The sequence below is a fragment of the Lutjanus erythropterus genome, chromosome 20 (assembly GCF_056507025.1).
Source record: "Lutjanus erythropterus isolate fLutEry1 chromosome 20, fLutEry1.hap2, whole genome shotgun sequence".
Lineage (NCBI taxonomy): Eukaryota > Metazoa > Chordata > Actinopteri > Lutjaniformes > Lutjanidae > Lutjanus > Lutjanus erythropterus.
The window spans coordinates 22,846,184-22,862,380 of NC_139336.1; the positions used below are offsets into that span (position 1 = coordinate 22,846,184).

General features: G+C 38.6%; 1 protein-coding gene across 3 annotated transcripts; it reads left to right on the forward strand.

Moving 5' to 3' along the window:
* The first annotated feature begins 547 nt into the window (after positions 1 to 547).
* Positions 548 to 12,272, forward strand: LOC146308517 (SWI/SNF-related matrix-associated actin-dependent regulator of chromatin subfamily A member 2). 3 transcript variants are annotated; one of them, XM_084746065.1, is made up of 7 exons: positions 548 to 792; positions 948 to 988; positions 6,241 to 6,470; positions 7,645 to 7,750; positions 10,405 to 10,506; positions 10,688 to 10,832; positions 11,292 to 12,272. In XM_084746065.1, exons 1-7 carry the CDS (start codon positions 717 to 719, stop codon positions 11,423 to 11,425), a joined length of 834 nt encoding a protein of 277 aa, XP_084602191.1. In that variant the 5' UTR covers positions 548 to 716; the 3' UTR covers positions 11,426 to 12,272. The 3 variants fall into 3 exon arrangements, with proteins under 3 accessions (XP_084602191.1, XP_084602190.1, XP_084602189.1); XM_084746064.1 differs by lacking the exon at positions 948 to 988; XM_084746063.1 differs by having other exon boundaries at positions 749 to 988.
* The last annotated feature ends 3,925 nt before the right edge of the window (positions 12,273 to 16,197 follow it).

Below are 16,197 nucleotides of genomic sequence, written 5' to 3' on the forward strand. Positions count from 1 at the left end.
TGGTTCTTCTTTGCATCCAAATATGCACAAACATGGAACACAAAGTCCGGTTATGCCTCGCCTATCAAACGTTATGTATTTTTCTTCAAACATCAACTATAAGTCGGCAATTAGGACCATGCGCCAGAGACACTGCGCGCCTGGCGCGCACACACGTTTTCAGAACCACCCGCAAGCGTGTGTGCGTTTCGATCACTGTGGGTTCACAGCAACACATGTGTGTTTTTATGTTACAGAACGACCACAAACTTTGCTGTTGTGTTCACTGTCGCTGGTTGACATGAACACCAGCATGCAGCAGGAGGCGTTCAGTGACCACTGTAAGGATCCAGTGCATTTTTGCACTGAACATTAAAGGAACAAATGATTTCGTTCAGTTTTTATGGGCTGTTATGACGTGACTGGTCTTTATAGGGGAGGGGGGGGTAAAAATTTACATATTTCATATAGTGGAGGGGACGTGACCCCCGCCCCCCCGTGGCGATTACGCGCTTGCATAAATGTGCTTCCACTGTATGAACCATGCATGTCCTGTATGGCTGCAGGCTGGACTCATGTTCCTAAGATCACTGCATTCAAAATGGCACATACGCCCCCTCTGAAATGCAATGCTTTTTTTTTTTTACAAAATAAAAATGGAGCCGATAACTTTAACAGCAGGGTAGGAAGAGGAGAGAAAAAAAAGAACCCGTCTGGCAGCAGTCGATATTAAAAACATGCAGAGGGAGACAAGCTCGGGGCCTTCCAGAGTCAGGAAAAAGACTTCGGAGAGCTGCAGACAGGAGGAGATGGGTATGGCATTCCTATTTTCCCCCAGCCCATTGATTTGTATATGAAAACATAGCGCTTTTATTCTCCCCCCTTCTGGGCTCTGCTTCTGAGTGATCAGCTGATGAAGAGACTAGCAGCTCGCCGCTATGCTGGCTTGCTAATTCTCTCCCCCACAGCTGCAGCCGATCCTGATAGCCAGCCTGCAGATTGCACTCAGGTAAATATCCTCCTCCATCCATGTCTTTTCCTTTCCTTTCCTCTCTCAGGCTTCAGGATTCAGCCAGGCTACATCGCATGGGAAGAGAGGAAGGAAGAGATGGATAAAATGTGTGTGTGTGTCTGTGTAAGTGTGTGTGTGTGTGAGAGCAGAGAGAGGGGGGAAAGAGGAGGGAGGGAGTGTGTAGGTGTGTGTTGTAACAGATGAGAGGGAATCTTTGCCAGATTAGTCAGGGAAGAGGCAGGCTTGTTAGGAGATAGCATGGAGCATCACATGCACACACACTGACAGCCTTCCTCTGCACTCACACACATGCACACAGTCAATCAGCTGCGTTATACATCTCTGAGGATTACCCCCTCTCCATCCCTCCAGTATGCCTCTGGAAGGATTGCAGCCCCCTCAGAGAGAGCAGCGGGGCTTTCAAAGCCTGCATTTGAGCCGAGCGATGATGAGCAGGATCTCTATTGTTGCCTCTCTAGTGCTGTTGTCTCCTCCAACTCAATTATCTGCCATGTCTTCTTGGTTCGGAAGTGCAGGGATGCATTTTTTGAGGCTTTAATTTTTACAGTATCAGCAGTGTTTTGCACCGTCAATCTTTTTTTTTTGATGCTTGGGAGTTGTTATTTTTGTTTTTCTCTGACCAATGTGTGCAAAAATCCAATATTCCAGCATGCTTTCATGTCTTGTCCTTGAGAAATGCATCCTCACAAGCGCATGCTCTCGCCTATTATATGATTTAAATGCTTGTGTGTGTTACTGTCTGATTGATGCATCAATATTCTGTTAGGATTGGATAGCATGCATTCTCTATTTCCTCCTTCTCTTCTCTCCTCCAGCCGGGCTGCTGCTGCTGCCCCTGCTGCATGCATACTCATGTTTCTGGCCCTCTAATTGCCTTTGTGGAAAAAAAATACAGTGGTTGTTGCAGCAAGATATTCGGAAGGAAGCAGTGGTTGAAAATCCTTGTCAAACAACACACACCTAAAAAGCTTCTGTTTCATTTTTGTGCACGAACCGGAGAGATATGGGTTGATATTTTCTGCATTAATAGCATTTTTTTAAGGTGTAACATGGCTTCTTTAAGTGTATTCCCAAATAAAATCCAGCCTCCCCTCGATAGTCATCTGACATCAAAGCCTCCAGATAAAATAATCTGCCCTAAATTTGCAGAGACAGCGCAGCAGTTGGGTTGCTCCAGTCCAATGCAAATTTGGGATGCTATTGTGATAAATAAATAAACCCCCTCTTTCATTTGAATACAAAACCCATACTCTGTAATTCCGAATGCTTCAACTCCAGCCAGCACTGCTAATTAGGTGGAGACTGTGAGCGCCTTTAATTCGAGGGTTTCAGACTCTACAGCTTGATGTCTGAGGTGCTTCAGGTTTCTGTTTTGTGGCATATTAGAGGAATAGTTTGGATGATTTAATGTGGGGTTGTATGGGGTACATACAGTATCCTTAGTTAGTGTATTAACTACAGCAGATGGCAGTCAGCATGGCCCCGGTTTGGAAAAGCAGAGTACCAGCACTACATTTCAGATATTTTTTACCACTTTACTTTGCCATCAGACAGCCTTTTCCAACAAGAAACCAATTCTATAAAAGCCAAATATCTCTCTCTCCAAACCAACCAAACCCCATAGGCAAAATCAGTAATTTTACCTTGCACAACACAGGAGGTGCTGGTCTAGTGCTGCCTTGATCTCTTAGTTTGTCTGTGTTATTGTGTGACTTTGGTGAATCCAAACAAACCTTTTAAAACTCTGAAGTCACACAATAACACAAAAAGCAAATTGAGGCAGTTGTAGAACAGCAACCTCTGCGAGGTACAATTTCTAATTTCACCTATGAAGTTTGGTTGGTTGGGAGAGAGAGCTGTTTGGCTCTTTGAGTCTTTAGTGGGAGATAGCAGGTCAAGAGTATATGCCTCATAGAAGTGGTGCACATTACCTGAAATCTGGGAACCTGAAGATTAATTTGAAATGCAGCTCAGCACTCTGTGTGAAGTTTTTCTAGTCATAAACTTGTAGCAAACATCGTGCTTTCTTTAGGATCCTATCCAAATTTAGAAAGCTTCAAATGTGTAATGGCTTAGAACATTATAATTATTATTATAACTATGTTTTATCTTACCTCATGAAGTATTTATCTGAAGGGGTGCGCATAAGACATTACACTGTCATAACCATGTCATAACATCAGTGATGAACATGGCCAGTTTGACGATGTTAAAGTTAACATCCAGGAAATTATTCATGATACCGTTACAAATGAATTTGACAGTGTAATAAAACTTAATGAATCTTTATGGCAAGTCAAAAATGTACCTCTGTACTTGAGGCCAAGGGAAATATTCATGACACACTTATAATGGTTTTATAACAGCCAGAGTTACAACCAAGCGTATGACAGTTTAATGTAATGTCAAAACAGGAAGCTAAACAGGTTCTATAAGTTTGATAATGTCAGGTTGTCATGGCAAAGACATTGACAGGTTATGTTGTCTTGGTTAATGTCAAGTTGATATAACAAAGACATCTCAAACAATCAGCTTTGCATTAAAAGTTACATAACTGACTGAGTGACAGTTGGAACATTCATGAAGTCTCCTTCATGTTCATGACAGGTGTCAAGTCTTGATTTGTAACTGTCATTTACATTTTTAAATTCTTCTTAAGAAGATAGTCTATGGTATGAAGTGTGATATAACAGCTGATAATCTATTTAGTCTCATCTTTGAAGTGTTTTTTATTTTTTCTTTGGACACATGCTGCAAGTAGGCAGGGAGAATAATTGATTCTGCTTCTTTATTTCTTTTATTAAAATTAAAAGCTCATTGTGAGCAACTTTGAATTTAATATTGAAATTGTGACACCCCTGTTCATGACAGGAGTATGACATGGTTGACAGTGTAATGACAGTTTTATGCACACTCCTTCAAATAGAGCGTTAACCTAATTTTGACATTTGGAGATTTCTGTAAGAATTGCATTTTCAAATGATAAGATGTCGAGCCTATCTGTTCTGGGGATTGTTCAGAGCCCCCCTTGTTTTAAATATACCCATGAAAGCGAGAAATCGTCTGAATGCCCCAGATCTTTAGTTTGCGGTTGTAAAGTCTCATGAGGCTGTGATTCATGTGTGAGGTCACTACAGGTCATTTTATGCACTGACGTCAAGTTTCACTGCAATGAATTGGCTACTATCAGGACTTACATCATTATACATGAATGCAGTTTGTCTCATTTTTCAAAGAGTCTCAGTTTCCAGTCAGACTCCAGTTATGCAATTCCAATGCTGTTTACGGACCCCAGCATGGATAAATATTCACATAGAATAGGTGAAGACAATACATTTATACTGCATTCAAAAAGTACAGTTTTTGCCTAAAACTGTATGGTATTAGCATAAAGTGGACATGTTTGTAAAGAGGAAACTCTTGAGCAGCTATTCGACCCATTTTTATTCCGATATCTTGAAGTGAGACGTCCAAGGACTCCTTTGAATATTGCCATGCCAGTTTTACACTTTTCATGTGTTATCTAGCTTTAAAGCTGAGGCCTCTGAAAGAGAGTAAAGAGTATAAAAGGTTCATGTTTGAAAATACATAGTGTGTTTAGCAGCGTATGAGCATCCGACTGTCACATGAAGGTCTCATCGCAGTTGTCTTTTTGTTTTTCCTATTCCAAGTTGTTATTGTCCTTGTAATGCTGAGGTGTGAACTTAACAACTAAAGAACATGACAGTCTGTGTGTACAACATATACAGTACATGTTTTATGGGGGGAGAGCTGGAATGAAAGTCACACTTCTCAGATGAACATTGTTTTGAAAGATAACATTACAGATAGAGACCAATTTTCACTGTGATCAAAAGCTCACATGAGTGCTCTGTCAATACTGGGTGCTATTTTTGTACAAATGTGGAGCGACTTTGGTATAATTTGGCTTTGAATGGGAGCTGCATCTTGTAACCTTCAACTCTGTAAGTTTGGATCATTAATATAAATAAAGCTGGATGATGACGCCTCCACTTCCTCCCACTGTGCAAAACTGAAGCCAAAATATCAGAGATATACGAGTGCTGCCATCTTGCGCTGGTGACTGTTTTGCGGTCCCGACTCAGTCGTGAGCAGAGCTCAACTGTCAGTCATGGTGTGAAATCCCTTATGTCACATAATTAATTAAAAATAAATTTATCAGAAAAACAACCACTTGAACAAACATCAGCATAATAAGAACCTAAAATGACAGAAACCATCTTTGGGAAAAAAAAATATATTTCACATGTGCTTTGATGTTTGGCCAGTGTCCTGTCTACTTAAATGAAAGAGGCACAGTTTATGATCTATACTGCAGCCAGCCACCAGAGGGAAACAGAGATGTTTTGACTTTACTTTTGGGGAGCTGTCATGTTGTCCATTTTTATATTTCAGTGGTCAGGACGCAAGTAAAACACAGGTGGGTCAAAAATAATGTCTTAAACTCGAGACATTGTTTATATTATTCTTATTTTAATTAAAGAATATCTGCCAATGTTAGTATGTAAATGCAAACATATAACATCCTTTATCTTAATAAAAAAAAAGACCATTTATTTTAAATTTTTCAATGTCATCAAACATTTTACACCAACAGTAAGAACACTGACTGTTTTAACTGGAAATTTAACAGTATATCATTGTAAAAAATAACTTCACTTCACTTCATTTGATATTAATTAGCCTATTTTACTTTTATTTGTAAGTAAAATCAAATAAATGACAAAAAGGGACAACCAGTTCACTTTCTGTCATTCTTGCCCTGACTCTTGGCATATTCTGTTGGAGAAATATGACACAAACGTTTTAATAAATCCTGTGGGACTGCATTAGCAGCGAGGCAAAATAAACATTTGTTCTTACTGTAAAGTGATGAAAGAACAACTGTTGTTTGCTTGCTTGTGTTAAAATTATAACTATGACACATTAATTAATAACCACAAGAAAAAACCACCCAAAAAAATATTGCTTGAGTATATTTACTTTCAAAATAGCCTTCAAGGTGAAACTTGTTAGTAGTGTTGTCATGCTGTAATTAGCTGACACAGTTGGCATATCAGATTCGTATGGGCTCAGAGATAATCACCGTGTTACTTTCATACCGCGTTACTTTTGTACCAGCTCTCCCCTACTATAATGTTCCATTCACTTTATTATACTTCAGTTCATTTGATGCCACCAACACTCATCGCTCCCTCTTCCTGCAGCCTCAGACAGGAGAGAACGGGTCCCTGGAGGAGATGGAAGAGGACATCAGTCTGAAGAAACGTAAAAGCGATCCTCAAGGGGAGAAAGAACTGCAGGCCGGGCAGGAAACCGGTGAAAAGGTCAAAAGGAAGCGAGGACGCCCTCCAGCTGAGAAACTGCCTCCGAATCCACCTGAACTCACCAGAACTCTGAGCACACTGGTAGACATGGTTATCAACTACAAGGACGGGTGAGGGCGCTCAATTATTTGTGGACCGTGATGCAACTCTGTGAATTGTCAGTCGTGAACTGGCTCAGGAAGACAACTGCTTTGCTTTCACAGAGAGCCTGATGTCCTTAATTCTAATTGTTGAGTCCAGTTATTGACACAAAATCCCATTATCCCAAAATGCTGAAGAAAAGTCAAACAGAACAGGATCTTTATTGCAACAACATAAAAAATAAATAAATACAGAAAAACAATTTACATAGTCAAGGTCACATTATACATTTAAAACAGCTAGTGTCTGTGGCTTAAATCTTAACAAAAACTTTTGTATAGTTAGGAATATTAATGGAACTTGGGATGAAGGACTTCTGAAAGATATTTTGAGCTCTATAGCGCCTCCTGGAGTTCAAAGTCTCTAACTAGTTGATAAGAGGATGGAAACTCCTGTATCTACCAGGATACTCCTTGTCTTCTTCCTTGTTCTTTCTGTAAGAGTCAGGGGCTTTTGGGGTTTGTCAACTACTAATATTTTGCTTGCTGTCGACACGATCCTTGAAAGCTTATTGTGAGATCTACAGTTCAAGTGACTGTACCAGGCAGGAAGGTGAAAAGTTGAAACACTCAACAGTAGTTTTGCATATTAGCTCTGAAATCTGATAACGTCGAAGCCGCTGAAAACATACTCCGTATTTTCAGAGAAACTCACCTGCAAGCCCAAAACTGTAGGCCTACCAAGTTTCTGAGTGTCTATTTGTGCCTGGGTACGAAAAGACAGACAACAGCTGTTCAGTTTTTCACACCCAACCCACTTATTTCACCTACAGAGCATGACCTGTTAACTGTTACAGTTTTTTTAATTATTATTGTTGCTGTTGTTAGTTTTCAGGCTCAGTTTGGTGAGGTTTAGGCAAAAAACTACTTGTTTTGGTTTAGGGGAAGACTGGGTACAGTAGTACAGTTTTAGTTACCTCAAAATATTTGTGAAGAAAGTTTTTAGCATATAGTCTGTTTGGTGGTATATTGTAATAAGAGTAAGATAATTCAGCCATGCTAGAAACTCTGTACAGACATTATCTGTAATCTAGCAAGAGAACAAAAGAAGCACTAACCATGATCTCAGTGTAAAAGATATTATCACCAAACATGGCTATTCTGGCATGTTGATCAAACAGTTTCTTGATCTTTCGGCTTCCAGGTTGGGTCGACAGATCAGTAAAGGCTTTGTGCAGCTTCCCTCTAAGAAAGAGGTGCCTGAGTACTACGAGCTGATCCGAAAGCCTGTGGACTTCAGAAGGATCAGGGTAAGTGTCACCAAACACCCTCAGAACTCACACACTGATATCGTGATGATATCGTCACAGTGATATCTGCGGAAAGAAACTTAAACGAAGGGGGATCCAACAGCATGCATTAAAAGACTGCATTAAATCTATATCTGTATTAAATATCCAAACACCTCTCTTAGTAAACATTGATTGAGAGATTATGTACTTAATGCTTCGGTACAGTGAGGTGCCAAATAGATGATATGCATCTGAAATGTATAAAATAACTCCAGCTAGCCTAGCAAACCCTTATACAAAATAACATCTATTTATAAAGTGCACTTTCTAGAACCTAAACGCATTAAAGACTGTAGTGAGTCAAGCTTTTGTGGCAGGTAATTCCAAACCTATAAAATATGGCTCTACTATGAGTGAAAAATTTGCTGCCTGTACCAGAGGTGAATGATGCAATTCCCAAATTTCTAGATTTCAGATATACTTGACTTATATAAAGTGTGACTGTAATGACTTGATATTAATTTTTTTATGTGGCTTGAGGCACACAATCTTTTTTTTATTTAATATTGCATACCACATATTTTATTTTAGCTCTAGGTGTTAAGTAAATGTATGAAACAAGACTAAGAGTCCCCAGCTACAGTAGCGGCTTTGTGAGGCTTTACTTTGGCACAGTGGTGGTTTGAGTTTAATGCTAATGCCAGTATGATCAACACAATGCTGACAATGCTACCATGCTGATTTTTAGCGCATGTTCATGATTGTATTTAACATTTCCTGATTGGCACAAAAAGTAGCCGACAGCTGAGAATCACAGAAATGTCTTTTATCTTACAGGTAGCTGGTCATAAACCAAAGTTGAACCAAAGTATAATCAAGATTTTTTAATCATGCTGTTAACTGAAAAATTAAAAATAACCGTGAAAGTTATTGTAGTTCATCCTGAGGGGACGTGAATGTCTGAATTAAATTCCGTATCGATCCATCCGGTTAACACATTTTACTTAAAACAACAAATGTCAGCTTCATAGAGGAAAAGTCAGAGGATCACCAAAGAAAGGCAATTTCTCAGGAGACGAATTTAAGAAAATAGTCCAAGTCTCACATTGTTTTTAAATTGAGTCCATTTATGTCTAAGAGACACAGGCTACTCAAACACAAGATCTTAGTGTGAACTTTTTCTTTCCTCTGGGTATGGACAAAATTGCATTGCTTTACTGTGAGGCAGGATCTTGACAGAATGGCTAAAAAATATTGTATGACACACACAAACAAGAAATAGCTAACAAGAGCTAATTGGCCAATACATTTGACAACACTTATGGGATTGCTAACACTTGACATCATTATCAAGCTATCACGTATAGAGAAATGGTAAAGTCCAAATTGGTAGCATCTTTATTCTGTACCTCCTCACTCTAAATGGAGTTGCAGGTGTTCACTTCAAAATAAATGACCTAAATTTGTAAAACAAATCAGCCAAAACCTCGCTATAAACACAGGTAAGGTTTCATTTAACAAGCTTAGCAACAGAAAATGTAAGCTGTTACGTTTGGGATTCAGTCGCACATCAAAAGGTTTAAAAGATCAGAAAAAGATAAAAATTTGATCAAAGGATCTACTCATTCTCATGTTACCCAAAATCAGTGAAATATGCATGTGCTCCTAACACTGAGGCAGAAAACACTGCAAATAAAAATCATGTTCTTAAAAGTAGGATTTGTTGAAATAAGAAAAAATCAAAATTGTCAGCATGTACTTATCAGCCCAAAGTTGTACCGACCGTCAATATTTGGGACTGAATATGTCGCATTTCATATTAAACATAAATTCAGAAGTGGAATTGCTGATAAAATCATTCAATTTCACCTCTGACTGACTTCTCTAATGAGGGCCTTACCTTATCCTACATGACTTAAAGTCTGCACGCCACTAATGTGCTCTACTCGTGTAACTTGAGACCTGAATTTATACTTGAAAGGTTAAAGGAATTCTTGACCATTTTGGAAAAAATACTTATTTCCCCTCTTACTGACAGTTAGATGAGAAGATTGATAGCACACTCAGAGCTACAGTGGGGAGGTGATTAGCTACAATTAGCAGTCCAGAAGAGAGGGCAGAGCTAGGCAAAACGGTCTTTGGAAAAAAAAAATAACGGTGGAGAAACCATCCTGAACTCTTGTTGACACCATGAGGTTGCCAGGTAACCCGTGGAGCCTCCAGGAAGTGACTGGGCCCAGTCACGCAATAGCCTCCTTACAAACCATAATTTCATTATTTGCACAGATAAAGGAAATAACATAAATGATGTGTTATTTAATTAGCTTTAAAGCAGCTGGTGGGCAGATTTCTTTTACCTTTGGACAGAGCCAAGCTGATTGTTTCCCCTTTGTTTCAAGTCGTCTTTATGCCAACCTAAGCTAATTTTATGGTGCCAGCTTAATATTTAATGCACTGATCCTCCCATCTAACTATCTGCAAGAAAGGAAATAGTTAAGCATAGTTTTAAATGTTTAGGATACTCATTATTATGAGACTTTATATTATTTGGGAATGTATGTTTTGTTTTGCTTGTAATAATTCCCTCTCTTGGACTGCTACTTATTAAATTATTTAATAATAATAATAATAATTTAATTTGATTATTTATTATGTCTTTATCTGCTTCACAGGAGCGTGTGCGTAATCACAAGTACAGAAGTGTGGGAGATTTGGAAAAGGACATTTTCCTCCTGTGTCACAATGCTCAGACTTATAACTTGGAGGGATCTCAGGTGAACCCCAAGGATTTCTTTCATTTGAAAGCAACAATGTCGTTTTTCACAGACTCCATTCTGTTATTGCAGCTGTAAATGGGTTTGGATCTTGATGTGTTGAGGAACGACCCGTGTTCTGTTTATCTGTGTGTGTGTGTCTGCATTTGTGTCTCGCATGTGTCTGTGTTGACAACTGCAGATCTATGAGGATTCAATTGTCATTAAGTCCGTCTTCGAGAGCGCGAGACAGAGAATTGTCACAGATGAGGAGCAGAAAGAGACGGTTAGCGCCGGTCACAGCGATAACGGCCGCGGAGCTGAAGACCAATTTGTCCCATCAGCAGGTGAGAGCTAAAACACAAACATCAGGAGGGGTGCTGCTTTTACAAGTGACCAAATAAAAACAAATATGGTTTAAAATGGTCATCTTTGTCTTTAAAATGATTATTTGCCAGTTGTCCATACAATTAATAACTTGATGACGAGCTGATCATTTGAATCACTGATCTAAGGCACTGAGGTGATTATCAGCACTTTCCAAACTCATAACTCAGTTACTCAAGATAATCTGCCAACTTTGTTTTGAGCAGTTTCATGTAGGAGGTGCTTTGAGCACCACAGTTCGAGTGCTACTTAGTTCCATTCCATTGGAGAGAAGGCTAACATCGCTGCGGCCGATATCTCCAAAACTCACACCAAAACAATAAATAAATAGTACTACAGGTCAGAGACGCTACACTGTGCAAGTAGAGAATACAATGCATTTGCATTAGACTCATCTTGTTTTCTCTTTTTCTAACCAGTGAAACCTTTACCAGTCCAGCTAAAGACGGGGAACAAGGACGAGAGAAGCAGAAATACCATGGCCAAGAGGCTCCACAGTGATTTAGACAGTGACGAGGATCTAGAGGATAACACCACAAAAGATGAAGGTTGAACTGAAGGGCCCTCCAGTTTTTTTGTATTCTGGTTCATGTCTATTCTCTGCCACATCCCCTTTCACTGGTTTCTTCATTTCTCAAGCAAAAGAAAGGTCTTTGAAAATAAAATGGGAAAGACCACTCAAAGAGAGGCACTTATGAATCAATGCTTTTTTTTTTTTCTTTTAGATAGCTCATGCCATTCAAACACGTCTTGCTGCACATAGTGCTGTTCTTTTAATTCAGCTAGTCTTTTACAACAACTTCCATTTTATATGCCTTAGTCCCTGTGATTGCTTCTGCAAAATATTCTGTAAAAAAAACACCAGTTCCACTGACTGTTTTTAATCCATATATTTGATTGTATGAAATGCCTTCATATGTCTTGGAGCATGATATGTACAGTATATCTCTCCTGAAGCTGGCTCCTCCTGAGCGGCACTCGCTGATGACAATGTTGATGTGTTCAGGGCTAGAGAATCGAAGCACACAAGGAAGATGTTTTTAAAGTAAACAAATGAACACTGTAGGTTTGTTTAAAATCTCTGAATGTGATTTTAGAGATGACACATCTTTGATAAAAAAAAAAACAAAAAACATAATGGACGTATGAATCAAAGAGACTATACTTGATGGAATAAGTTTTGGTCAAATCAAGGGTACTCTAGTTGAACATTTGTATCCCTTGTGCTACAGTATATTCACATATTGTACAGTTTGTGTGAAAACTAAGTAAAAACTAAAATTTCTTTTCATTTACTCTCCTGGCCGTTGCCGGGAGGGATGGAAGAAATCATTGTTAAGACAATCCCTGGAAACATGTATCACTTAAACACTTGCAAAATAAATTTTACCAAAACGTCCCACTGGTTGGTGATTATTATCGTTATTAATAGTAGTCATAAAGTCATGTAAATGAAAAAGATCTGGTTTGGGAGGCTCACATAGAAAGCTACCAGTGTTTGAGCAGTATTCCCACGCTTTTGAGACCAGGAAGTGAGGCAGGGGTCCTTAGGGTACAGCTAACCGTTTTTATGCCTGATTAAATTAGATTTTTGTGCAGATCTGACGGAGCTGAGGTCTTGTAGAGTTGACAAAGTGTTCCCTCAATGCCAATCAAAATATACATTTTTAAACCATAATTCTTATTTAGCTTTGATTTAGAAGGGCTGCAGAGTTGACATGTTATGGTCGATAGGAATATTACTTAATGAATTTGTTGAAAAATAGAAAACTTGCCAGTGCATAAGCAGTTTTCCTGCCTTTTTGAAACCAGGAAATGAGGCAGGGGTCTTTAGGACGGAGCTAACCTTTTTATGGCAAATTAAATCATATTTTATGTAAAAATCTGACAGAGTTGTTAGATTATACATATATATTATTAATGCATTATCAGTATTGTTGGTTTTATATTTTTGAGGGCTTTTAAGACATTTTTGAATTGTTTGAAGTTGTGAATTCTTGTCTAAGACATTAAATATTAAAAATATTTGAAAATATTTAATGAATTACATATATTTCATAGATATAAGTCCTTGAAGAATACATTTTCACCAAAAAAAAGAATTTGAGTGTTGGTATTAATCATTTTCAATCTTATTTATTTATTTATTTATTTATTTATTTATGTAAGACATGATTTGTCCCATTTCTCAAGAATGGGTCACTGTTCACATGTTCAGAACATGTAAGTGGTCATCAAAGGATAAAAAAAGATCCACCAGAGGAGGCTTAAATATAGCAATTTCTCAGCCACATCTAACCTCTCCATTAAGGCAGGAGGTACTATCACACTCAGCACCATTTCATTTAGAGTGTAAACCCTGTATGTGATGTGTATTTTTGACAGTGTGCCAATAGGTGGTGCAAGAGAACTATATAATTGTCTCTATTTCTGGTTGCCACATGCTTATATAACACAGTCACCTTTCATTTTCTGCCCTGACCCACTTTATTCTCTGTATTAGATGCAGCAGTTGACCAGAATATTACATGTTTTGTACAGCACTTGCGAATGAAAGGTTACACCAAACCCTGGATTGTGACAAAATTTTATTCTGATAAATAAATAAATACCCAAAACGCAAGAGATGTGACACCACTTCCAAGAAATACAATGATACAGTGGTGGAAGATCTTAGATCTTTTACTTGAACCTACTGCAAGGAGTATTTAACTGGTTATGAAACAGTCTCAGTTTAATTCTGAATGACCTACATAAACAAACAAGACCACCAACAAGAAGATCAGCTGTTTCTATGTATAGTTGTTCTCAAGTAAAAGTACAAAAGTATTGGGATCAAAATAAGCTTCAAGTATCAAAAGTAAAAGTATTCATCGTGCAGAATGTCCCATTTCAGAGTTATACTCATTATATTACTGGATTAAAATTAGATTAGAAATGTGTTCATCACTTAAATATTGCCACTGGTAAAGGTGGAGCTAATTTTAACTACATCATTTACTGCTGGGTGGCTTATGAATTTCCCCCTAAGGATTAATATTTATTTGTTGATCATATTTTGTATTAGTAATATGAATCTGCAAAGCAAAAAGTAGCTTATGTTCTCAAAGTGTTTCCAGTTTGTTAGTAGCACACTGTTATTGCTCAACCATGAAACGTTTAGTGGTTTTTAGTATCTATAAATTGATGTTTACGTTTTGACGATCATCTCTCTCATGCTTCAGTCGTATCTTCCATGATGACTGCTTTTTTACGTCATGTGTCGCAGGGTCCCATCTGTGGCACATGTCACAGCCAGTCTGTGCCAATCCGCTCGCCCACCCCTCCAAGAGGTTCAATTTACATCAGTTAAAGAGGTTAAATTGGCACCAGTCAAAAGTGACATATGGGTAACATGGAAGCCTTCACCAGTTCACATGCTGTAACTCGCAAGTAACCCCCTGATATGACGCTGAATAGGCTATTGAATTTGCATCAGCCCGCCTCTGTCTGAAGTTTAGGGGCCAGTAGGGACTTACTAACCCCACCTGTAAGTTCAGGAGGCTGTAAGCACCTGAAGTTAAGTTATAGGTGTTCATTAAAAGCAACAAAAGGAATTTTTGCCCATGTTTGCCTCAATACAATCTTATTTTCTGAGAATAATAAATGATTGGTCAGTATTTCCTGAGGTAAATAAATGCAATAACCAACTAATTAGACAATAGTTTATCTGACACTTATCTGTTCACAACAAGTAGTGAATACAGATGGTTTTATTATATAACAGGACAAGTCGTCAGTTTAATCAATAACTGACATGTTATGGGGTAAACACTGACTGCTTTAAAGTTCCCACGAAGTCAAAATCTGCTCTGAGTTTGTCACACCACAGAAACATGTGTTATTAACCACTCAGCCAAATGTGAATGATTAAAAAAAAAATCACCACATATATATAAAAATAGGTCTCAATAGGAACTGAGCAGGAACTTCTCTCGCTGAGGTACGTTCATATCTGACCATTAGATAAGGTGAGGTGGGTGGGTTCATATCATATCAGGTCTGCCCAAAAAATCCTGAACACAGAAATCGTGATCAGCAGTTTACTGGTTTAACTCTACAGTTCAGAACTGAAAAGTTCTCAGTGTTTTCATGTTTTCACTGATGTCTTTAGAAGGAAAACTCCTTTACATTGACTTTAAGTGTTTTTATCACATATATACATATATACGTCATGGGTCTTCAACAGGGGTCCGCGATCGGGACCCCAAATTATTGTTTGATCATTTTTGAAAATAAAATATGAAATATGTAAAAATATACATGTTCTATTCTGCTGTTTATGTTTGATTTGGAACTATATAAGATGGCGCAACTTTCGTGCAGGTCGTGAAAGTTATAGTTAAGATCGGTGGAGTGATATGTAAGATGTGAGATGACAGTTTTGTTGTTAGTATTCAGTTGTCCTACGTTCATTCAGACACTAAAGTGGATCGAGTTACACAGACGAAGCTGCCCCCGTGCTCCTGCTTTACCCACAGCCTTTCATAGTTAAGTAACAAGTAAGTTTATAGTCAAGACGTTCAAAAACCTGCCTTACAGTTGTTGCTAAAGTAGCTAACTGTAGACTGTAGAGACTCTTAGGCAGATGGGCAACACAGTACAAGTTAGCAGTGACTCAGCTCTTGGTGCTGGGAGCCAAACCCAGCGAGAAGTAACCTATTCTCTGTTGACAAACTGGCCTCCATTTGTCTCTGAGGCTGTTTTGGTCCCAGTCTGGCTGTGTTCGCTGGGTGCTCTCAGTCATGAATGCTCTTTCTAAGCCACTTGTTGAATCGAATTTATTCACAGCCTTCATCGAAGGTCTAATGTGGTCAGAAATCTCCTGAGAAAAGCATGTGGATCTCTTACTTGTTAGACGTTCAACTCACTTCACCAGCCACCTGTTTACTTTGGTTCTTTGCTGTTTTACACGATGTCCTCCGGCCGCTCCCACAGTTTTATGTTGGGTAGAGAGCCGCTGGGATTTAACCATATGGGCTGAAAAAGAAAATCTGAAAGCTGCAGCCTGAGCTGATTCTCTGTGGGATTCTCAGTTTACACAAACCTTTCACATCTCAGAGAGTTGAGTGAATCAGAGACAACGAGGGAAGGTATCTGTGAGCAGGGGTGAGTGGCGAGTGTTAGATGGCGTGCTTGCATTAAAATTCAACTCCATCTCTAGTGCACCAGTTTACATCATTGCTGGGATATGAGTGAATGTATAATATGAAGCCGTGGCTACAGACACAAGCAGGCATTGATATTCAAGAGTCAGCTTGAGATTAGTTTTTGGTGATAAAATTA